At 46.4% G+C, this 25,376-nt stretch overlaps 1 protein-coding gene across 3 annotated transcripts in view; it reads left to right on the forward strand.

The window, feature by feature from the left end:
• Window positions 1-14,421: 14,421 nt before the first annotated feature.
• SMAD4 (SMAD family member 4) overlaps window positions 14,422-25,376 on the forward strand; it is a 29,189-nt gene continuing 18,234 nt past the window's right edge. For all 3 annotated transcript variants that reach the window (XM_067316477.1, XM_067316475.1, XM_067316476.1), the window contains exons 1-2: window positions 14,422-14,496; window positions 24,113-24,478. In XM_067316477.1, the coding sequence (XP_067172578.1) occupies window positions 24,230-24,478 (249 nt within the window). In that variant the 5' untranslated portion in view covers window positions 14,422-14,496; window positions 24,113-24,229. The remainder of the gene's footprint in view (window positions 14,497-24,112; window positions 24,479-25,376) is intronic.

The following is a 25,376-nucleotide window of genomic DNA, read 5'->3' on the forward strand; positions in this document are numbered from 1 at the left end:
CCCCTTTCTCAAAACTAATTAGAATTTGGAGTTTCCCACATTTTGGCCCAATTTTCTGTTCAAAAGTTAAATGAGTGCTTTTGAAAAGCCTCCCCAAGTTATGTCTCCCTTAACATGGATTCCTGAAAGCTGAAATACTTCATAGCTTTCTAATAAACACTCAGAACTTTGGCAGGTGTAAGTGCAGCTGCTAGAGTTTTTGCTCGTGCTTTTGTTGAATTGATGGTAATATAGATGGAAAATTAATTTGTTTTAATCTACCATTTACTTCCCTGCTTTAAATCTGGAATAATAAAGCTATAAAAATGAAAACAATGCTACTCTTTAAAGATCTCTCAGTTGTAAATGATGTACCACTTTGCACTACCTGTTTTTATGCAGTGTAATCCTGCCCCAGACCAAGCTGGTGAAATGAGAAAGTTAAATCCTGCATATAATTCACTATACTCTTCACGTTCTCTTCCTTAAAAAGTGTGTGTGGCTGTAATGAAGCAGCAAGCTTTGAAGAAAAATAAAAGGAGTGTGATTTCCTAATATTTGCCTGAACCGATCAAGTTGAATTGTAAATCTTACCCTTCTAACAGACTCTGTCTTACTGTGATTACTGTAACTGAACTAAATTACACCAATGTTAATGTTTTGTAACAATATTTCAAATAATACACATATATGGTCTTCAGAGGAATGCTTTGATTTCTTTAACAATTAAAGCAGATCCTGACTGGAAAGACTGCAGACTTGAACAACGTGACATTTGGAGCAGAAAGTCACTGATCTCTATGACTTTTCCCTTAAAAATGGCGTAAAGCTAGAAGAGTCTGTAGACTGCAGCAGTGTGTTCTTTCCACCCAGAAACTGTTTTTCTTTTGTAAGATAATATGCTGGACGTTAACAATAATAGTGGGTGCAAAGAGCTTAATATCACCCTCCGCTTTATGTAGTCAAAGGTTGAATGGTCTTCGGCTACCGTATGCCTTCATGCAGTGAGAGAACAACTTCTGCTTTCTGAATTCAGGAATCTCTTTGATTCCCGTTCAAATCAAGGAGCGTGAGGACAGATGATACAGATGAATCAATGTCCCAGTTTGCTGCCCTTGGGGAGGAGAGGCTCGTTCCTCCGTGCCCTGCTTTCCCAGTGCCCTCCGTGACTGCGTGGTTTGGTGCCCCGTGCCAGGGGCTGCTTGTCTGGCTGAGCAGCCAGTAATCCGATTTGCTAACTCAGAAGAAAACTCCCTGCCGGGCTAGTTTTCAGCTGGATTATGGAGTTGGTTGGATGGATTGGTTGGATATGGATTACGGTTGAACTGTCTTGCTGTGGGACTAGTACAAGAGCTGAATGAAGGAGGGAGCAGAAGTGCTTGGCCAGAACTGGAGACATGGCCTTGGACTTCCCTTTTTTTAGTAGGAAGCGAGCCAGTAGATTGGCTCAGTCATATCACATAACTACATCCTAAATAAATTCTAATAAGAGCAATTTTCTTTTGGATAATAAGAGCAAGAAGAAGAATATATCTAACTGAGGCGGTAGGCCAGATCTGCTCCAAGTATTAGGTGTGGGGCCTTTCTTATGCTGCATAGAGTTGACGTTAGTGCATTTTTGATGGCAATTTGTTCTCTACAGGCCGTCAAAGAAGGAAACACTCTTTTTGTATAAAGTGGGAAGAGATGTTGCAAGTTACCTGGTCTCTACCCAAGGCCAGATATGGCTGTCATTTTTTAAAGACAGTTTATTTTGTGCATGCTTGTGAACAAAGGTATATTTAGCACTGAAGTTATGTGAAATTCCTATATTTATTTTGGACTTAATTTCTTTTAGTAATTGTAATCAATTTATAATTTCCTCTTTTTTGTCAGACCCATGTAGCTCTACTTCCTACGGTCCCCTTTTCTCTTTTCTGTACATAAGGCTGGATACCAAATTATTTAAAAAACTGACCACTAATGAGTCTTGAATTAAATGAAAGGAATTATGTGTGCCAGTGAGAACAGAAGAATTTGGACCATAAAAATGCCTATTTTCCCTATTAATGGGTTCATATTTCCATTAAGCATATGTTAATTATTGGAGAGCAAAACTCCTTTGGGTTCAAGCATATCTTCCTGAAAATATTTTGTTTGACAGCAAGTAAGTAATGTGATAATATACTAGAAAGCTTGTTAGGGCTACAGATGGACGTTTGGGCAATCTCTTTTATTTGCACAGCTTCTCAAATGGAGAGAAATTTGAGATCCTTGATTTCCCTTTTTAGTTTCGTCTTTAAACGCGTTCAAAGTTAAAAATACTTCACCCTGGAGAGAAAAAAAAGACATGAGAACCTGTGCAGCTCAGAAGTCAGTATTCTCGTTTTAATCTTATTAGGCATGTCAAGGTACAAAGGATGAATTTCTCCCGTACGCAAGCAAATATTGAATAGCACAGATTAAAATTTCCAGCTGTGCAAATTGCCCTTTGAATAGCACAAGCTGCCCTCAGAGGCTCAGGTAACGTTTCCTGTCCTTTAGGAGTTTTAGGCCAAGTAAAATAGTCTCTAGCAGTTAGTACTCTTGTCAAGCAACCGGCTGCTGCTGGCTGATGTGCAACGGTGGCATGTGGATTTGGTGTTTCAGCCATTGAAGAGACCCAATTAAAGGTCTAATCCTGTAGAACGTGAGTTTCCCTCAGCTCCTAGATCAAAATGATTTAAGGGTTGCTCCTGTCAGATGCTGATGGCCTGGCACTGCAGGTGGGTTCTTCTGTCCTGTCCTGCGTTTGCTTCTGTGAGGGTCGCATAATACAAAAATGGGGATTTTTTTTTTTTTTTATGGTGCCAAGCTAGCTGTGGGGGAGAGAAAGCGGAAAGCAGGGAGGAATTCTGCTTTTCTGATTCTTCCCTTTCCTCTCCTCATTGTCTGAGTGAGAAAACCAGAAAATATCTGGCATGCCTCCCTTATGCCAAAATGCAAACGGACTCTTGTTGAGCTAAAGAAACAAAACGTTACGTGCTTTCGTTTCTGAAAGCGATGCTGTGCAGATGTATGCCTGCCATCAAGGTCAGGAGAGTTTGGGGACAATGGAGGGTTTTAAGAAATTATGATTGCTTATATATAGGTAAAGATTTTTGAGCTTTAAAAGCTTGTTTTTTTAATTTTTCTGCTTGAAGGTTTCCTCTAGTTTGCTTCCTTTTCAGCTGGTTCCAGCAGAGGGACTGCAAAAGAAGTTTATTATAAGAGGAGGAAGGAGGAAATAATAACTGAAGATTTTTTTAACACCACAGATGTTATGTAGTTTTACATATAGTTGCTAACTGAATTGATGAACTTTGATCAAAGAGAATTAGGTAAATCTTTTGTCTGTTGGGATCTGCATGAACTTGCAAAAAAAGCTCATGAATTGATAACCTGAAGTTCAAAAACATTTAGCTATTCCAAGGGTGGTACAGTATTTGTAGGGGATGGATTCTGCTTTCAACAGATCTCCTATACAGCCTGTGATCAAGTCTGGGCTCTAAATCCAGCTGTGGAAAGGGATTTTTGATGCTGGAGGTGGTTCAATTTCTGATAACTACTATTCAAACCACGTATGTGACTATTTGTCTGTCTATGCTGAAGAAACTGGATACATAATCTTCATTTAGAAGCTTTTTTTTAAACAGACTTTTAAAATAATTTTCTATTACTGAATTATGCTCATTTATAAGGAGAAATATATTAATTATTTACCTAGTATGTTTTCATTCTAAAAATCTAATTTCTGGCAAGATGATAGGACTGACTGAAATCAGTGGTTTGGCATGTAGTCACTAAACAACTTAATGCATTTTTTATTCATAATAAAAATATATTGATTGGGATCTTGAGATAAAACAAGTCACAGAAGTTTGATCAAAGTAACATTTTCGGGCAGGGGAGGAATGCTGAAATACAGCATGTTAAATTGATCTCACTATTACTGGTATTTAATATTTCAAAAATAAGTTTAAGTTCAAGGGAGTTTTGGTAGCTGGAAAAAGTACCATTTTGTTGGACGTGATATTTCTGCAGACTTTCAAATTTGCCTTAACAGCCTACAAACATCCTTCCTAGTACTAATTGTTCCTACAGATGTTCTACTTTCTACAAAAATGAGATCCTAGCTCAGCATCTCTCCTGGTGAAGTTTCTACCTGGTAGTTAATCACAGTCCACTTACAACTCTTCCTTGCAGATTCAGCCGAATCCGTCATTCACGTGTCAGCCCATTCCGTTACGTGATTTTGCCGTGCACCTCCAATGGCTGCTGTGCCCAGCGATGCTGCTGGAACATCTGGAGGCTCAGATGAAGCGTGGTGCAACTGAGATCCTGCGGTGGCTCTGGCAGGAATGGCTTATCGGGCACGTCACTGAAATCCCACGTTTCAGTTTCTCCACCTGTTAGGTATGGATGTTATTACAATTGTTTTGTGCACTTAAATAGTCCTATGTATAAACACAAATAATTACCCATCAGCTTGAAGTGCCAAGTCAAGTCTCACTACCTCAGATCTTTCTGTCTGCTTCGGTTAATCTCGAGTTTAGGAAGACTCTACATTAGCACATGTGTTATTATATATTCAGCAGTTGCAAAATACTTAATTCAGATACTTTCAGGTCTTAATACAGCATTGATCCTATAGAATCATATTTATATAAATCATAACATTAAATAATGGAACTGCAATGTTTTGTTTATAAAGAATGAGGCCAGGGAAAGGAGTGTGATGATCAACAGCAGCAAAACTTCAGGGCACATCGAAGGAGTAACATTCAGCTGAGTAACTGAATGCAAGTGACTTGTGTGTATGTGAAACAACATGATGGAAATGCCAGGTTAGTTTGGAAAATAAGAGTCTTGAACACTACATGCACTGAAGAACGTGTAATTTTATATGGCACTTCTGAATTTAAAGACCCTGGGGGGTTTACGCGTTAGCTTGTTCACACCTGCTTGCTATAATATCGTGAAAGATTGGATTGAATTTCCCAACACCCACTTCCCTTTCGTCTACACTCTTAAAAACACAATTTTGCATAGGAAGATCACCGTCCATTGAAAAGATATCCAAAACACAGAGCCCTGTAACAGCAATTCACTGCATCACCTCCTCCAACATCTTAGATGGGGCTTGGGCTCACAGAGTATGCCTTGAAAACAAACTAGTGGTATTACAAATGGAAAGAGATGTAACAAGTTATATTTAGCCTTATTATTTGCCATTATACAATCAATGTGAATTCTGTAAATTATACTGCTTATTTCACAGCGCTTGGTGTTCAGCATTAACATTTTGAAGCTTTCATCCATGTATTTGAACAAATTATCTCTCCGGATGAGTGGGCTTGCAGCTGGTTCTCCCGGAGAAGAAGGAGAAGGGGGAATAGATTGTTTTTACAAATTGCAAAATGTTTAACTACTTTTTAAAATGATTTTAGTGACATACCTTGGAGAGGGAGGGGAAGCACTTGTGCATAACTAGCACGGAAACAGTCTTTGTCAGCAAACTGAGAGCATTTACCTCCGTAGGAATCTACGATACGGGAGCACAGGCCGGCACAGCCGGTGAGAGCTCACAGGCAAGCGCGTGGGGATTTTTGGCACTGTAGTCCACGGGTATTGCACACCTCCATCAGGAGACGTCTTCTCCTTTGAACTTCTGCCCTCATCTCCCGTTCATAATGCTAGTTTCTAAGAAAACATACTTCAGAAATAGACCATTTGCAATTCAGTCAGCAAATCCTGGTCTTCTGCATGCTGTGAAGAGGCCAAAATTACATCGTTCCAGGAAAACATAACAAATATAGTAATGTTATACAATACTTTTCATCAGTGCTTAATCAGTATCCTTCTTCAGGATGTGGAAGTGACTATAAATGGCTTAGTCACGTGAGCGGCAAATTTCACTATAGGGTGGCAATATAGCAAATCACTTCCCTTAAATCATATTATTAATGTCAAAAAATTTCCATGGTATACTGCCTCTTACTAGAGTAGCTGTGATAATACATACTAACAGCTTGCAAAACATCCCACTTATTTAGCAAAAAAAAAAAAAGTGTCGTGCAGTGGATATCATATTTCATACACTTTCTCCCTTCTAATATGTATTCTACTGGTGGTTCAGCAACAGGAGGGTAGAGAGATGTAGGCTTCTAGCTAAAAAAAATGAAAAAAATGAATCTTTTGAGCTGAATTCTTTGAAGAGCTTATTTTTCCTGAGCCAAGTGATGAAGAACAGGAAAAGCAGTTCCTGCGCTGGCCGTGGATGCAGAGATCTGGGTTTGTTTCTCAGTTGTCCCTTCCTGGAGGACCACCAGACGTGCTCCTGGTGCTCAGCCAAGCAGGACGCTTGTGCCTCCGGCTCCCCTCCTGCAGCCAAGCTGGCACCTCACACTTTTGAACCTGCATGTTTTGGCCCATCTCCAGCCCCCACATCCCTAACGCAGCTGGTTGATGGTTTGAGAGCCACCGCACTGGATTAAATAGAAGACTTGTGGCAGGTATGGTTTAAGCAGTACTTTTGATGAATATAACCATAGTGTAACTCCCCACTGTGCCTCTGCTTCAAGGGTTTTTCCATTTGAGTGTTGGGCGCTTAACAGTCCCACCTGCCACGATTTAATCTGGGCCTCCCTCCGTAGAGAAAAATATAATTCTGGCTTGCTTTTAGCAGAGCTGCTCAGCTTAAGAGTTAAGTTGTATCTGCTTTGAAGTAAGGATTTTCAGTGTAGTAGTGTGTAATTCACCACACACTTGAAACTGAAACCAGAATAAATAATCATGCCATCTTCTGCCCTGGGTATTTGCTCCTGTGCTTGCTCTGTCCTCTCGCCTGTGCTGGCACAGGCCTCTGTGTGGCTCTGCAGTGAGCTTCATCAGGGAACTGTTCCAGCTGAAAACTAACTTGGCAAGCAGGAACGGTTGCTCTCAGCCGGATCGATTTCCTGATGCCGTTCATCATGCAGCTGCAGCAGGGGGACAGCGCGGGAGCGGGCGTATGCAGCCACGGTTGGCAGAAAGTCAGCCCTAGTCCCTAAAGAAACTGTTTTGTCCAATACCAGTTGAAAGCTTGTGGGCAACGATAGTCTTAAGGAACCTCCTCTGACTACCAGAAATGTCCATCTTCCACCCAGTCTAGGCATAGCATGGTGTATGGATAAGTTGCTTATGATTTAATATATTATGCCTGCTCACAAAACTCTTAAAACAGTCTTTCTACCTAATAGGAGTCATCTAACTGGTTCCTAGGTGTGAGCGGTTTTTGCAAGCACAACTTAAACGAGGCAGAATAAACCAGACAGCTAGCGGGGGCCGACGCTGTTCAGCACTTGCTCCCTTTGTGGACTGTATGCCAGAACCAAACCCCATTTTAATCTGCAGAAACTAATTACTTGGCTTGGGTGCACTAATTTCCTGCTGTCAGCAACAGCTCCCAGGTTGAGTATTCAAAATAAGATGTTTTTTGTAGGGCAACAAAAAGAGCTGTCGGCTCGAGGAACTCATTAGGATACCAGAAAGAAATGGGGTTGTTATGATTAATGGTGTTTGATGCTGTTTTCTGTAGGTGCTGGTGAAACACAGGGAGATGATTAACCTGCCGGGATGCTCATTTCTTGCACTCTGCGCTGTGCCGGGTCCCTCTGCACGAGGTTCATCACTGAGTCATCTGGGCATCACGTGTCTCAGAAACGAGCCGCGGTGGACGACGTCCAGGCTCAGCTGAACGTGGGAGAGTGGCGCTGAAACGCTGTTTGGCGTCTTTCCTGCCAAAACGCTTTTCCTGCCGGATCCAGAGCTCGGAGGGGAGGCCGGAGGAGGCGGGTTGGGGCTTGGCCGCTGCCGAGCCAGGCACGGCCGTACTGCCAGCACGTTGCTCCGACACGGCTGGCCCGAGGAAAGGCACAGTCCTCGGGAATGGCAAAATCACCACGTTGTCCCAGGGATGAACAAAGAGCTCCCGACGGGGGATGGTTTGAGGCTGTTACTTGATCTCATGAGATTAGCGTGGATGCGTTTCTGTTAGGTGCTGTTTGGAAGCGCCTCGATGGTGCTTCTGGCCCAGATGATTGAGGTGAAGCTGATTTGAGTTTGGGGAAGAATGGGTAGATCTGATTGCCATCTTCTGTGGCTCTCTCTTGTCCTTTTTGCCTGAAGTATGACCCGCTTCCAAGAATCAACTGGAAATTGTAATTAAGCACGTTTCCTGCTTTCACAGCAACCTCCGGCATCAGCGAGCTGGTAACTTCTGCCCCCTTTCTGAGGTGGATCTGCTGATTTTGCAGCTAATGTACTAAAATTCTCCAGTCTGTGACTGGGTGGCAGCTGGTGGTGGGGGGGGGGGACAGTTGGTGTATGGGGCTGGGACGGTTGGTGTGTGGAGGGGATGGCTGGTGTGTGTGGAGGGACAGTGGGTGTGTGGAGGGACAGTTGGTGTATGGGGCTGAGACGGTTGATGTGTGGAGGGGACGGCTGGTGTGTGGAGGGGATGGTTGGTGTGTGTGGAGGGATGGTTGGTGTGAGGAGGGGATGGTTGGTGTGTGTGGAGGGACGGTTGGTGTGTGTGGAGGTGATGGTGTGTGGAGGGGACGGTTGGTGTGTGAGGGGACGGTTGGTGTGTGGAGGGATGGTTGGTGTGAGGAGGGGACGGTTGATGTGTGGAGGGATGGTTGGTGTGTGAGGGGATGGTTGGTGTGTGTGGAGGGACGGTTGGTGTGTGTGGAGGTGATGGTGTGTGGAGGGGACGGTTGGTGTGTGAGGGGACGGTTGGTGTGTGGAGGGATGGTTGGTGTGTGAGGGGATGGTTGGTGTGTGTGGAGGGACGGTTGGTGTGTGTGGAGGTGATGGTGTGTGGAGGGGACGGTTGGTGTGTGAGGGGACGGTTGGTGTGTGGAGGGATGGCTGGTGTGAGGATGGGACGGTTGGTGTGTGGAGGGACGGTTGGTGTGTGGAGGGGATGGCTGGTGTGTGTGGAGGGACAGTGGGTGTGTGGAGGGACAGTTGGTGTATGGGGCTGAGACGGTTGATGTGTGGAGGGGACGGCTGGTGTGTGGAGGGGATGGTTGGTGTGTGTGGAGGGACGGTTGGTGTGTGTGGAGGTGATGGTGTGTGGAGGGGACGGTTGGTGTGTGAGGGGACGGTTGGTGTGTGGAGGGATGGTTGGTGTGAGGAGGGGACGGTTGATGTGTGGAGGGATGGTTGGTGTGTGGAGGGATGGTTGGTGTGTGAGGGGACGGTTGGTGTGTGGAGGGGATGGTTGGTGTGTGTGGAGGGACGGTTGGTGTGTGTGGAGGTGATGGTGTGTGGAGGGGACGGTTGGTGTGTGATGGGACGGTTGATGTGTGGAGGGATGGTTGGTGTGTGAGGGGACGGTTGGTGTGTGGAGGGGATGGTTGGTGTGTGAGGGGACAGTTGGTGTGTGGAGGGATGGTTGGTGTGTGGAGGGGACGGTTGATGTGTGGAGGGACGGTTGGTGTGTGGAGGGACGGTTGGTGTGTGGAGGGATGGTTGGTGTGTGGAGGGATGGTTGGTGTGTGGAGGGACGGTTGGTGTGTGAGGGGACGGTTGTTGTGTGAGGGGATGGTTGGTGTGTGTGGAGGTGATGGTGTGTGGAGGGGACGGTTGGTGTGTGAGGGGACGGTTGGTGTGTGAGGGGATGGCTGGTGTGAGGATGGGACGGTTGGTGTGTGGAGGGACGGTTGGTGTGTGAGGGGATGGTTGGTGTGTGTGGAGGTGATGGTGTGTGGAGGGACGGTTGGTGTGTGAGGGGACGGTTGGTGTGAGGATGGGACGGTTGGTGTGTGGAGGGACGGTTGGTGTGTGGAGGGGATGGCTGGTGTGTGTGGAGGGACAGTGGGTGTGTGGAGGGACAGTTGGTGTATGGGGCTGAGACGGTTGATGTGTGGAGGGGACGGCTGGTGTGTGGAGGGGATGGTTGGTGTGTGTGGAGGGGACGGTTGGTGTGTGAGGGGACGGTTGGTGTGTGGAGGGATGGTTGGTGTGAGGAGGGGACGGTTGATGTGTGGAGGGATGGTTGGTGTGTGGAGGGATGGTTGGTGTGTGAGGGGACGGTTGGTGTGTGGAGGGGATGGTTGGTGTGTGTGGAGGGACGGTTGGTGTGTGTGGAGGTGATGGTGTGTGGAGGGGACGGTTGGTGTGTGATGGGACGGTTGATGTGTGGAGGGATGGTTGGTGTGTGAGGGGACGGTTGGTGTGTGGAGGGGATGGTTGGTGTGTGAGGGGACAGTTGGTGTGTGGAGGGATGGTTGGTGTGTGGAGGGGACGGTTGATGTGTGGAGGGACGGTTGGTGTGTGGAGGGACGGTTGGTGTGTGGAGGGATGGTTGGTGTGTGGAGGGATGGTTGGTGTGTGGAGGGACGGTTGGTGTGTGAGGGGACGGTTGTTGTGTGAGGGGATGGTTGGTGTGTGTGGAGGTGATGGTGTGTGGAGGGGACGGTTGGTGTGTGAGGGGACGGTTGGTGTGTGAGGGGATGGCTGGTGTGAGGATGGGACGGTTGGTGTGTGGAGGGACGGTTGGTGTGTGAGGGGATGGTTGGTGTGTGTGGAGGTGATGGTGTGTGGAGGGACGGTTGGTGTGTGAGGGGACGGTTGGTGTGAGGATGGGACGGTTGGTGTGTGGAGGGACGGTTGGTGTGTGTGGAGGTGGTGGTGTGTGGAGGGACGGTTGGTGTGTGGAGGGATGGTTGGTGTGTGGAGGGACGGTTGGTGTGTGAGGGGACGGTTGGTGTGTGAGGGGATGGTTGGTGTGTGTGGAGGTGGTGGTGTGTGGAGGGGACGGTTGGTGTGTGAGGGGACGGTTGGTGTGAGGATGGGACGGTTGGTGTGTGGAGGGACGGTTGGTGTGTGTGGAGGTGGTGGTGTGTGGAGGGGACGGTTGGTGTGTGAGGGGACGGTTGGTGTGAGGATGGGACGGTTGGTGTGTGGAGGGACGGTTGGTGTGTGGAGGGACGGTTGATGTGTGGAGGGATGGTTCATGTGTGGAGGGACGGTTGGTGTGTGGAGGGATGGTTGGTGTGTGGAGGGACGGTTGATGTGTGAGGGGACGGTTGGTGTGTGAGGGGATGGTTGGTGTGTGGAGGGGACGGTTGATGTGTGAGGGGACGGTTGGTGTGTGAGGGGATGGTTGGTGTGTGGAGGGGACGGTTGGTGTGTGAGGGGATGGTTGGTGTGTGAGGGGACGGTTGGTGTGTGGAGGGATGGTTGGTGTGTGGAGGGACGGTTGGTGTGTGAGGGGACGGTTGGTGTGAGGATGGGACGGTTGGTGTGTGGAGGGACGGTTGGTGTGTGTGGAGGTGGTGGTGTGTGGAGGGATAGTTGGTGTGTGAGGGGACGGTTGGTGTGTGAGGGGATGGTTGGTGTGTGAAGGGAAAGGTTGGTGTGTGGAGGGATGGTTGGTGTGAGGAGGGGACGGTTGGTGTGTGGAGGGATGGTTGGTGTGTGGAGGGGACGGTTGATGTGTGGAGGGACGGTTGGTGTGTGGAGGGGACGGTTGATGTGTGGAGGGACGGTTGGTGTGTGGAGGGACGGTTGGTGTGTGGAGGGACAGTTGGTGTGTGGAGGGGACGGTTGATGTGTGGAGGGACGGTTGGTGTGTGAGGGGACGGTTGGTGTGTGAGGGGATGGTTGGTGTGTGAAGGGAAAGGTTGGTGTGTGGAGGGATGGTTGGTGTGAGGAGGGGACGGTTGGTGTGTGGAGGGATGGTTGGTGTGTGGAGGGGACGGTTGATGTGTGGAGGGACGGTTGGTGTGTGGAGGGGACGGTTGATGTGTGGAGGGACGGTTGGTGTGTGGAGGGACGGTTGGTGTGTGGAGGGACAGTTGGTGTGTGGAGGGGACGGTTGATGTGTGGAGGGACGGTTGGTGTGTGAGGGGACGGTTGGTGTGTGAGGGGATGGTTGGTGTGTGAAGGGAAAGGTTGGTGTGTGGAGGGATGGTTGGTGTGAGGAGGGGACGGTTGGTGTGTGGAGGGATGGTTGGTGTGTGGAGGGGACAGTTGGTGTGTGGAGGGATGGTTGGTGTGTGGAGGGGACGGTTGGTGTGTGGAGGGACGGTTGGTGTGTGGAGGGACGGTTGGTGTGTGGAGGGATGGTTGGTGTGTGGAGGGATGGTTGGTGTGTGGAGGGACGGTTGGTGTGTGAGGGGACGGTTGGTGTGTGAGGGGATGGTTGGTGTGTGTGGAGGTGATGGTGTGTGGAGGGACGGTTGGTGTGTGGAGGGATGGTTGGTGTGTGGAGGGACGGTTGGTGTGTGAGGGGACGGTTGGTGTGTGAGGGGATGGTTGGTGTGTGTGGAGGTGGTGGTGTGTGGAGGGGACGGTTGGTGTGTGAGGGGACGGTTGGTGTGAGGATGGGACGGTTGGTGTGTGGAGGGACGGTTGGTGTGTGTGGAGGTGGTGGTGTGTGGAGGGGACGGTTGGTGTGTGAGGGGACGGTTGGTGTGAGGATGGGACGGTTGGTGTGTGGAGGGACGGTTGGTGTGTGGAGGGACGGTTGGTGTGTGGAGGGACGGTTGGTGTGTGGAGGGATGGTTGGTGTGTGGAGGGACGGTTGATGTGTGAGGGGACGGTTGGTGTGTGAGGGGATGGTTGGTGTGTGGAGGGGACGGTTGATGTGTGAGGGGACGGTTGGTGTGTGAGGGGATGGTTGGTGTGTGGAGGGGACGGTTGGTGTGTGAGGGGATGGTTGGTGTGTGAGGGGATGGTTGGTGTGTGGAGGGATGGTTGGTGTGTGGAGGGACGGTTGGTGTGTGGAGGGACGGTTGGTGTGTGGAGGGATGGTTGGTGTGTGGAGGGGACAGTTGATGTGTGGAGGGACGGTTGGTGTGTGGAGGGATGGTTGGTGTGTGGAGGGGACAGTTGATGTGTGGAGGTGATGGTTGGTGTGTGAGGGGATGGTTGGTGTGTGGAGGGACGGTTGGTGTGTGAGGGGACGGTTGGTGTGTGAGGGGATGGTTGGTGTGTGGAGGGATGGTTGGTGTGTGGAGGGACGGTTGGTGTGTGAGGGGATGGTTGGTGTGTGGAGGGACGGTTGGTGTGTGGAGGGACGGTTGGTGTGTGGAGGGGACAGTTGATGTGTGGAGGGACGGTTGGTGTGTGGAGGGACGGTTGGTGTGTGGAGGGATGGTTGGTGTTTGAGGGGATGGTTGGTGTGTGTGGAGGTGGTGGTGTGTGGAGGGATGGTTGGTGTGTGGAGGGATGGTTGGTGTGTGAGGGGATGGTTGGTGTGTGGAGGGATGGTTGGTGTGTGGAGGGATGGTTGGTGTGTGGAGGGGACAGTTGATGTGTGGAGGTGATGGTTGGTTTGTGGAGGGACGGTTGGTGTGTGAGGGGACGGTTGGTGTGTGAGGGGATGGTTGGTGTGTGTGGAGGTGATGGTGTGTGGAGGGATGGTTGGTGTGTGAGGGGACAGTTGGTGTGTGGAGGGATGGTTGGTGTGTGAGGTGACGGTTGGTGTGTGAGGGGACGGTTGGTGTGTGAGGGGATGGTTGGTGTGTGTGGAGGTGATGGTGTGTGGAGGGATGGTTGGTGTGAGAGGGGACAGTTGGTGTGTGGAGGGATGGTTGGTGTGTGAGGTGACGGTTGGTGTGTGGAGGGGACGGTTGATGTGTGGAGGGACGGTTGGTATGTGGAAGGACGGTTGGTGTGTGGAGGGACAGTTGGTGTGTGGAGGGATGGTTGGTGTGTGGAGGGGACGGTTGGTGTGTGAGGGGACGGTTGGTGTGAGGAGGGGACGGCTGGTGCCTGTGGGGGCCGGCTGGTGTGGGGACATTCGCATTCAGCCCGCAGCCCGGGGCTCGCTGGGCTCCGAAGCGCTGAACCCCACCAAACCCGCGCAGCAGCCGCGGACCCTGCTCCGCGCCTGACGCGCCCTTAGCGCGGCGCAGCGCCGAGTCTTCCCCCGCCCGCCCCGGCGGTGGACGCCAACCACAGAAATAAACCTCGGAGCGCGCCCGCCCGCCTCGATCGGAAGCGCGGGGCGGCGCGGCAACCGCGGGGCTGGCCCCGCGCGCAGGCGCAGTGCCGCCGGGGTGGCAGCGCGCGGAGGGGAGGGGGGGGGCGGCGGCGAGGAAGCGCTCCGCTGTGGTGGTGGCGGCGGCAGCGGCGGCGAATCGGGGGGGGGTGTTACCCGGATGTCGCGCATGCGCGGGGGCGGCTGGACGTGTCGGCGGCGGCCCCGGAGCGCGAGCGACAGGAGCGGCGGCAACAACAACAAGGCGGCGGCGGCGACGGGGGCGGCCGTAGCGGGGCGGCCGGATCCTCCCCTCCCCCGCGCCGCCGGCCTGTGAGCGCCGCCGCGCCGCCCCGCGGGCCCGGCCGCAGCCCGGCGAGGGGAGGGGAGGGCGGGGGGGCGGAGGCCTGGCCCCGCTCCGCCGCGCCGGGGCCGGCAGGAGGCGAGGGAAGGGCCCCCCTCCCCCGCCGCCGCCGCCGCCCCTCACCGCAGCCGCAGGCCGCGCCCGGAGAGCGGCCGCTCCGCCGCCGCCCGCGGCCCAGGTAACATCCGCTCTCGGCTGCCGCCCGCCCGCCGCCGAGGCCGCCCGCTCCCTCCCTTCCTGCCTCCTTCCTTCCCTCCCTCCGCGCCCGCAGCGCCCCCTCCCCGCCGCCGCGAGCCCTCCGCGCGTGGGGGCGGCGGGGGGGGGGGCGCGCACGGGGCCGGGGCGCCGCTGCTGCCGCCCCGCGCAGCCGGGGGCCGCGCACCCGCCCCCCGCGCCCTCCCCTCGCGGGGCCTTCCCCGCCTCTCCGCTTTCCGAGGAGAAAACACGCTCCTGCCTCCCCCCCTCCCCCCTTCCCCTTTTCTTTTTTTTTTCCTTTTTTTTTTCTTTTTTTGGTGGCCTGTCTCGCAGACTTTCCTGCCACTCTGTCCCCGGTTAAACTTTTCTCCGCCGCGCCTTTCCTGCAGACCACTTTCTCCATGCTCTCTCCCATGCATCCGATACGCCGTGTGTTTTTGTTCGAGGGGCGTCGTGTTTAGTTCTTCGAAATCTGCCATGTTATTTACCGTAACGGCGAGCTCCGCGTTTCGCTTATTCCGAGCTGGCCCAGGGCTGCTAAGAACAGGGGATTCATTAAAGATCACTTTTCTACTATTTTTCTTCCTTCCCCTTTTCTGGGGGTGTGGGTTTGGTTTTTTTTTTGGGGGGGGGGGGGAGGTTCGTGACTTGCTGCATAGTTGAGCCTTATAGGATTTACCGCTGAAGGTTGGTTGATTTGTGGGGTAATCTGGTTGTGGGTTAGATGTGTTATTACTTAGAGCCCAAACTGTACTACTACAAACCGATTGTTGTCAAACACACAGGGTCAGCCTGGGCTCGTGGTGTCTTTTACCACCACCTCTCAAATTATCTTGGTTAAGGATGGCGTGCCACTGTCAACAGGCTGTCATATTTTAAATTATGAAAGTCTTGTAGTGTTGTTATTTGGTTCAGTAATATAGATAATTTCATGTAAGTTGGTTAAAATAGCTTTATTGGGCTGTAAAATTAAGCGTGCTTTCCTACTCCAGTGTCACGATAAGTAGGCAACTTGTCCTTCTGGCCCTCCTCTTATCTTGGCCAGATTACTACTGGAGGGAGTTCTACTCACTTTGCATTCGTGAACCTCTTTGGATATATTTGCTGCATAAGCATGCATATTTAATACTGATATAGAAACTATTTCAAAGACCTGAAGTCTAAAGAAAAGCTCAGACTGATTAGAATTCTTTTTTTTTTTAAGTAGATGACTCTCTGCATAATGCATTCAGTTACAGCTAACACAATAGGCGTGTGGGTTTTGAGAGGTATCAACTTATCTAGGGGAGAACAAAGGTTCTCGGAGCAGCTTGTTCGATGCTGTTGAGGAGCAGCCTTCACCGTGCTGTTGTTAAGGTCCTGCTGGAATTTTAGGACTCTGTTTTCGTATGTTGTTAACCTTGTGAAAAACTCTACTTTTGGTTGAGGCTGGAATTTTCCATGCTTGCTTTGCCCAGAGGTGATTTTTTTTTTTTTTTTTAAGCCTGAACAAATGCAGAGAACATTATCCCTGTGCAGATTACAATAAAGAACAGATGTTATCTAATACACCTATTGCTGGGGTATGGAAACATTATGTACGAACGAAAAATCACACCACTTCTGCCTGAGCAAGGTTTGACTCTTCCTTTTATTGCTTGGTTTAGCCACAATTGTTTCCTCTGTTTGTGAGGTTTTGACAAACTGCTGTTTGCCCTTATTGAAGGAAGGGTTCTGCAAAAAGACGGGTCTTGCAGAATGCCCCTGAAAAAGGTTCAGTTTAGGCTCGTTCTGTCCTTCTGTGGCAAGCGTTTCCAGGGCATGTGGCTTTCTGAGCGTGTTCTCTCCTTCCTCTCCAAAGTTTTCATCCCCTCCTTATCCACTAGCGTCCGTTCTGAAAACGGACCTCTTGATAGGTCGGGCACGACCGAGTGGCTTCTCGGATGTGATGCAGCGCGAGTCTCGGTGACTAGATCTGTGTCGCTGAAATAGATCCAATTGTATGTTACGCTAGAAGAATTTACTGCCCTTTCCAGTCTCATGGTGTAATGCCTGATCTTCCTTCTCTGGCCATGCAGAAGCCTGTATTGAAAAGAGGAGTTTTTGACCTGTATGCTTTCACAAAAACAAAAAAACAGGGAGGGAAGGGAAACTGAAATGTAAAATGTAGCTTTCTAGGATTATAAATGTGTGTTCATGTAGTCGTATCAGCATGGTAGTATTAGCTGTTTCATAGTGTCCACCCCCCCATGCCATCAGATTCAAAGATTAAAAAAGGATTTGGGGGCTTTTTTGCTGTTGTATTAGTATCTTGAAGATGGTGAAAAAAGTGGAACCATGTGCGGCAGAAATGCTTATTATGTTCCATTTAGAGGGTCAGTCTATATAGCATTTGTAAAATGCTTTTGAAAGCAGATGAAGTGCAGAGGTGGAAGCTGGGGGGAGTAAACAGGCTGAGAGCTACAGTCAGGCAGCTAAAACATCAGATTAGTTTCTTCCACAAACAAGTAGTTGCTCACACTTCTTAGTGTGGAATTATTTTAAGACAACCCCAAGCAGCAACTGTTTCATCTTAAAACTCTCCTCCAGTTCCTTTTATGCTGTAATATATCTTAATTTTTTTTGGTCTGCTGACAGTGAAATGAGCAGAATTGATACTGATGATTCAAATACATGAAAAAAATAGTATTCTGGCTAATGTTAGTTGTTCCTGTAAAGAACAGGAAGGTAGTGTAGTGCCTGCTTAGTGCTAGTTCTTTTGTTCTTTAATACTAATTATTCTTACGTCTACAAATATTTTGGTCCTGTTCACCCTTTGGGCAAGTAGATAATAGTCTAATGGGCTGTAAAGTATCTGCAGTCAGTTCACTTACTCATATCTTCATCAAATCATGAACTGTCTTTTGTTTTATTGGTTTATGGATTTTTCTTTATCATGTTTATCATAAAACTTCTACCACTGCATTATTAAACAGCAAAACTCTGTAGTAATGTTTTGGTGTTTAAAACTATCAAATACATATGCTGCTTCTGACTTCTTTGTGAGTGTCTAATTTTGGAGGCAAGCGCTTATGCAAGATTTTTTTTTGTCCTTTACCCATGTGAAATGTTCTAGCGAGATGTCAATTTGTACAGTATTCTAATGAGCCCGTTTGTTAGCATTGTGTTACTGCATGGTATAAAAATGTTGGAAATCTGTGATTGGGATTGTTGTTGCTGGTAAATCTAGCTCCCATAGCATCAGCAGCAGCTTCAAACCCCTAATTCTTGTTTCTTCTTAAATATTTTCCTCAAACAATTGCCTTCGTATTTGCAACTTAGAAATTTGTTTTTGATCATCAGGATATTTTTCTCATTAATTGATTCTTTCAGCGCATCACGGCCCAGAATTACAGGCTGTACATCTCCACGTTTAACAGTGCACAGCACCATGGGTCCTAATCTGGCTGTAGTCTGTCTTTGCTAGCACAATAGAAATGATAAATGTCTGTGTCTTTATGTTTTACTTTAAAGCTCAGACAGTATGAACTCCGATAGTCATAGTACTACTCTGACCATAGTAGTAATGACTACTTAAGTTATGGTGCATCATGAAGAATATTCTGCCCACAAACTTGCTGACTTGCTTAGACTGTTCTGCAATATATTACAATGGATAATGGCCAAATTATCTTAAGGTTCATGGTATAAATAGAAATGGCGTATTGCACATGGTGAATACCATCAGATGCACTTGGTTGCCTGATGTTGTCATCTTTATCATCCCTTTGCATGCTTGTAACACCTGCATTTACAATGATACATCAGTATTAAAAATTCTTGGGGTTGTATATGTCAGTGCACCATACCATATTTTTCCATAACTGCTGCTTAAAAATCTGTGTTCGTGTTATTTGAAATGTTCTAAAGCAAAATGCAAAAGCTGAGGTGACACATGACTTTTGTCTGATCAGGATCCCTAACCTCCCTCAGCCTTGCTGTTTAAGACTTCCTGTAGAAACAAGAGTTAGAGCCCTGAATGTGTCATCTGATATTAAGCACATGTAAAAATCTTTCTCTCTTTGATTTTAACACTGCAGACCGGTTGGATTTCTATCACAACTGTTTCTTTCAGACTTCTTGTGCATGCCGTTGCAAATCCGTCTTGCATTCTTTATTCACTTTTGACTTCTCAGTGTATTCTGCCCTGTCCCCTGCCTCCACCATTTGGCATGTTTATCTGCCTTCCCCTCAGGCGTTTTTGGACCTTCAATATACTGTCTGTATGTGGAACCTCTTTTCTGAATTAATCTGCAAGGCTATTTCCCTTTCTGCATCAAAAGCTTTCCAAAGGCCCACTGCTGTCCTGACACCTGCAGAAACTATTAGTCTTACTGTGTTAAGATTGTACTATATTTCTTGGCATTTTCTATTTAAATACAACAATTAACATTTTGTTTTAAAAACCAAGATGCTAAAAATTTTGACTTGATCACTCTTAATCACGCTGATTTTTGTGTAATTTGTCCTTAAAGAACTGAAGTCTTGGGAGCGTCTCAAGTTGTCTCTTGTTTGGAATATGCCTAGTTTATTGTGGAAACTTGCAAATAAAATATATGTTAAGAAAGTGGCATGGAGGGGGCTTTTGGCCCTTTGCCCATGTCTTAAAGTAATTATCCAGTAGCATTTGGACTGTCACATTTTTAGACTGAGTTTCTTGGTGAATTTGATCCCTCAGCAGCTGTGATTGACTTACACTACCCTATTCATTTACAGTAGGATTTATCGTATCAGCGCTGGGCCTGGATTAACCGTCTTGCCCAAGCTGTTGGATGGCTGGTTGCCTGTATCATGTTCCTCTGGGCTATGTCCCTGACTTCCAGTTCCATCCACAGCAGCCTGGTTTTTCTTGTGCCAGCATACTATTTCCTTTTCTTATTTCGGGTAAACAGTTAGTTGTTCTGCCCAAATTGTAAAGTGCGGCTTCTGATAGCTATATAAAGTTTGGAAAAGACAAAGTGGATTATGTTTTGTGGGAGCAGAGAGGGAAGATAGCGACTTGCAAATGTTAAAAAGCGTTCGTGTAAGGTTCTTATTAGTATATAGAAAAGAACTTGAAAGTTCTTTTCGGAAATCTGATTTTGTAACTTCTCAGCAAATTTCAAACACACTAGAGAATTTGAAACGAACTGTTTGGAGGAAGGGATTTTCAGATGTTTAGATGAAACTCTTCATATTTTTAACAGCCCTTGCACTTAGATCTCTGTTGAGCTCTGACTTCAGTTGTCTATTACCGTAACAAGACCTCTATAAAAGCAAGGAAATCGAGTCCATGTGTTTTTTCTAATCGCAAAAAGCAGAAAAACTTGATTTTCCCCTAAGAAAACTCCTGTATTCTCTTCAGAATGTGTGTGTGTGTGTGTGTGTGTGTGTGTACGTGTATATGTCTCTGCACACTTTTTTGATTAAGAGTGTCAAAGGATCCGCTTTGCTGGAACACATCTGAGCAATTCTAAGGCCTTGTGTGAGGCCTTCCAGATGATGGTATCTCTTATGCACCTAGTATGCTGCATGAAGAGCTGCTGCAAGTATTTGGAAGTCATGCCTCGCGCTGTTTTTGTTACCCTTGGTTTTTGGCACGTATAAGCACTTGCTCTTAAGCCATGCTAGCTTATAACATTACTTTGCTGGTGCAGCTGAAGAGATGCTGGCAAACAAGGTGGAATATTAATTTTCTGTTCCATAATCCATTGATAATCCCTTTGGGTGAGATCTCTAGTCTGCTTTTTATACTTTGCTTAATTTAGTTTAGTGTCAGCTTGACCAGGAGCACCTTGCTTGCATAAATGGGAGTGCTCTCCGGGGGCTGTTAGCTAGCAGTAGGTTTTCATAGTTCTTGCAGGAGATTCTGGGCATTAGCCTGGGTCTCCATTTTCTAGTGATGTTGCTAAAATAATTGATATTTTGAGAGACAGAATTTAGTAGTTGATCTGAGAATAGTGGAATAGATTGAGTCAGTATTGTTTTTTTACTCTGCTTTACTACCCATAGGATAAATGTAAATGAAATAAAGGCACTAGCGTGGAAGCTCAGTAATGTTGCTTTCACATACTTAAGTCAATAAGAGATTTGATTTTAACTATATCAGATAGCATAGTGTTACAGATGCATATGTTTCTGGAATCTATTTATATTGTTCAGGTAACCATTTTTGGCAGAATTATCCACAGCCGTGGAAGTGAGGCATGTGGCACCAGCGTTGCATTTTTAATTTTAAACAGCTGCTTCGTGTTTTGAATTTCATTGCCGAGGGTAGAAGGATGCATCACCCTTCGCTAAGGCAGTGTTATGGAGGTAGGATGGACAGGAGAATTACAGTGTTTGTCCTATTCTGCATCAGTCTTTAAGGAAGAGTTTCAGTTAATGGTTACTGATCAGTTCTCCGAGATAGGAGTGTGTTTGCAGTAGATCATCCAAGGTGTTCTTAATTACCTGTCAGTTTAACTCCTTTTCTTTTCCAGATTTATCTCCTCTCCAGAGGATCTTATTCTTGTTACAGTTCTTAGACTGTGACAGAACAGTAGTTTTTATACACTTCTTTTATAACATACCTACATATTAATTTTTTGAAATAAATTACTTACCCTAACATGAGGTAATTCTCTGTAACTTTATAGCTTCTTATGTTAGTTTGTCCCATTTTTCTTCTCTGTTCCCATCACGTTACGACAACAGGGAGAAAAAATCATCTGTTATTCCTGGGTAGGCCTCATCAGGTGAAACTGAAAACTTGCCTACAAACAGTGTGTCCCGCTGTCATTTTTCCTGCGTTCTCTGTCTGTTCCCGCTGCCCTGTTTCCCCCGAAGGCCTCGCGCCCGTCGCTGTTTCCGTGAGCGCTGTGGGCGGAGGGAAGCGCGAAGGGCTTTGCTCAGTATGTTCTGCTCTACCTATTCCACAGCAATTCTAACCTTTCGCTGTCGTGTGGGATGACCTGCTGAGGGGGAGTGCGAAATTACAGGAATGATATCAAAGTCTCACGCTCGCATCGAATGAATCGAATGCTAAATCACATAAATAAGCCCAATGTTGTTTTACAGAACATAGAGCGCTCCATATCTGGGGGCATGCTAGGACCTTATCTTCAAAGGCTATCTTCTAAAAATATAATGCATTAAGATTGCCTCTTGCTTTTACTTGTACACATAAAAGTAATAGAGTAAGAAGGTGTTAAGGCACTTCTTGAATGTGCGACTCAGTCAACGATAGGCTTGTAGAGCTACTTTGTGAGATACTAAATTTCTGGAACGTGAAAGAACTTGGCTTATCTGCAAAATACCCTAGTGCTCGTAGTGCTTCCGAAGAAATATATCACAGCGTTTATCAATATGTGCTGTTTTGGTAGCCGCTAGCTGACCCCCTTGTCCTGTGAGTTGAATTTGTGGCATGAAAGGCAGGATTTCTATGAAGGAGGCTTTTCTAAAGGAAGGCTCCTGAATTACCATGTAATTACACACCAGCAATGTGTAACGGGATTCAAAATCCCGAACGAGTGGCCTGCCTTACAAAAGTGCCGAGCAGTCGGAAGCTCCCATTGAGCGCTGTGGCAGCTGAGGGGTGACTCAACGTTTCTGAAGATCGTTCCGCTTAAATAAGGATTTATTTGCTTCATCTTAGTCTTCTGAAAGCCAGCACGCAAGATTCTCATTCATAATTTTTAGGGGTGTAGGAGACACAGCTACAGGCCTAATAAGCGCTTCCTTATTTAAAACTCTTGGCTAATATCCTTATCTAGTCACTTATTTATGATTACTCTCTTATGCATATCTGGGGTGCTGTTTTATATTTAAGGAAAATGATGTTCTATTCTGTTTTAGCTGGCAAGCTTTTACAGATTTATGCGAGTGCTGGTTGCCATGGAGAATGACTGGCAGGTTAAGCTTGACTTTTAAAAGAGGCTTACTGAGTCGAAGTGCAAAAAAGCTAGCGTTGAGGGAGAAACTTTAATAGCTAGGTAAAACGATCTTGCTCAGACTTTTAGGGAATTGTTTTCCTTTGGGAGAAATTAGGTCCAAAAGCTTCTTTACAAAAGGAGAAAACTGTTGAAGGTGGAGAGGGGGGAGATTTGTGATGTTTTTCCCAAGTATACCACAGTGCCTTGTATTCAAGTTGAAATTGGAGAAAATATTAAATAGGGAAGGCTTTGTTTCGTTATGTAATTGTGCTGGAATTGTCTTACGTTATTCCTTGTGCAGGAAGGCAAACGATGCATTCACACTGTAATTTGCGTGATGCATTAACTTCCTAAATTAACAACCCCCTGCTCTTTTGGTGTGATGCATTCATTTCCACTGCAGTAACAGGTCTTTGCCTGGGTGTGTTCCTCAGATATGTGAAAAAAACTTTTTTTCCTTTTAAGTATTGAAATCAGATATATTTTATTTAAATTGCTTAGAACAACATGCTAGTTTCAGAAGACGTATATTTTAAGCTTACTCAGAAAATGTAAATGTAAGAAAATCAATAATGTATATCTGCTGCCAGTGTTTTAAGAAAGTTAGGCCACATAGCTGTTAGAAGTAGACTACCTGAAACCAGAGTTGCTTGAAGAACCAGAGCAACCTTTTGACAGCATTAGACTCCTTTTTAGTGATTGCACAAAACCTGCTATCCTAAGTCTCCGGATAAAGTGAGATAAAGTGCAACAATGAGTTCATTCAGAATTGGCAAGAGCAATACAGCTCTTCTCCTAAATTATGAATTAAAGGGAACTTGGAAAGGATGAGGTCTGCTAGTTCTGAGGAGAAGGGCATAATGAGCAGAAACCGCTCCAGGTGTATTTTCTTTACAAATGAGTTTAAAGGCCAAGTATGTTATGATGAACTTATTTCTTACCCTTATGTTCAGTGAAATTAAAGCAGTTCTGTTTGACTGAGACAGTTTGGAAATGCTTTTTTAATGATTTTATTGATTTGTCTTGATCCAAAAGAAGTTTCATACAGACAAGTAAATAGAAATGCACTAGCTGGAATTCTCAAATACGAACAGTGCTGAGTTATATAAAAGTGTGTTAAGCTCATGGCCAGATAACTTTTTTTGGCTTCTTGATTAGCAAAAGGAAATACTAGAGTTAGCCTGAAGTCAGAACATAGCTGAAATATTTTAACAGGATCATTAAGTACAGCTGACACATGATTCTCATTTACATTTATGCTTCTTCACTATTTAAATTTTGTTTAAATCAATGTCCCTTGATTCCCAGTCAGTCTTTTTGCTTGGTTTTGTCCTACCAGTAGAAAACATAGGAAATCAGTGTCACTGTTCTCCTTTTCCGAATTTAAAGCCTGTTCATCTAATAATCCATGCCTTTCTATATGTACATATTCTGTGTACATGTATATAAAATATAATCTTTATTTAAATATTATTACTAGGGAAAAAAGAGCTTTTATATCTAAAAATGTACAGGCAGTGTCTTAAGCATGTTTTAGCTATCATGGGACAAGCAATACAGTTTTTATGTGCTTTTAATATCCTGCACTTAGCTTGAAAATAAAAGAAACAAAAAGCCACAGACTTCCTTAGAAACATGATCTGCAATTTGTTAAAAAACAATTCTAATGTAGATATTTTTTCCTCCTAGGTTTTACCAAGAGACAGTACATCTAACACTTAACTTGGATCATCTCTTGTTCATCAGCTTGAAAATCATAACAGCCCCCAAAACTGACATTTGATCTGAAAGAAAAAGCTGTGACAAATGGACAATATGTCTATTACTAACACGCCAACAAGTAATGATGCTTGTCTGAGCATTGTTCACAGCTTGATGTGCCATCGACAAGGTGGAGAGAGTGAAACTTTTGCAAAACGCGCAATTGAAAGTTTAGTTAAAAAGCTAAAGGAGAAAAAAGATGAATTGGATTCTTTGATTACAGCTATAACTACAAATGGAGCTCATCCTAGCAAGTGTGTTACAATACAGAGAACGCTGGATGGGAGGCTTCAGGTTAGTACAAGTGCAAATCAGACGTTTTCCTCCTAGTGGAATTGGAGCAAAAGTGAGTGAAACAGGATCCTAGAGTATTGAGGAAGAGTAGCTGTTCTGCTGCATTCCCCTCACCCCCATTTGTAGGCATGTTTTTGTGGCTGGAGCTCTGGACTGCTGCATTAGTTGATTTTTTTTTCTTTTTTCTTTTTTTTTTTTTCTCAAAAGGAGCAGAAGGCCTTGGATCAGCCATTCTAAATGAGTGTGTGTGTGGCAGTAAAAAGCAGGTTCACGTAACAAATTCAGTTGTCTATCCTGGTATTTTCACTACAAGCTTCTGTTAGCTCTGTGTTGGTCAGCAGTGTGAAGACCTGTGATCCCTTGCGGAGATCCTGCAGGGGATCTGCACTGAGGATTTACGTTAGCCGATGTCATCAGGACTTCCGTACCTGTATAGCTTGGGTTGTGATGTCTCTGTTCCAGGACAGATGTCAGGTTTGCTGGCTAGCTTTCTGTCTACCCTAGAAGCATTTTTTTTTCATTTTAGAATGGATTGGCATTCTTCGACTTGCAAATTTCTTTTAGCGTAGCTTAGTACCTCGTTCCTCTTCTTCTGGAGCAAAGATCCTTCATCATCCATGGTGGGGGAGGTGAACATACATACTACATTAAGCATAAATTCTGCTTCTGCCATTTTGTATCCAGTAATTTTTCTTGAAGAATCACAGTGTTGACTTAACCATAGCAAAACCCTAATTGAAACTTATTTCCATTGAGTACAAATCTTCGGTAAACTGTGCCACATTTTTTTTCCCCCCCATATTTTGATGATGGAGAAAAGTTGTGTTATTTTTTTCTTCTTCCAGCTTTGCTCCTCACTAAGTAAAGGGAAATTTCTTGCTACTTTCCCAATCAACTT

This window comes from Apteryx mantelli, chromosome Z (genome assembly GCF_036417845.1).
Source record: "Apteryx mantelli isolate bAptMan1 chromosome Z, bAptMan1.hap1, whole genome shotgun sequence".
In the NCBI taxonomy this organism is placed as follows: Eukaryota; Metazoa; Chordata; class Aves; order Apterygiformes; family Apterygidae; genus Apteryx; species Apteryx mantelli.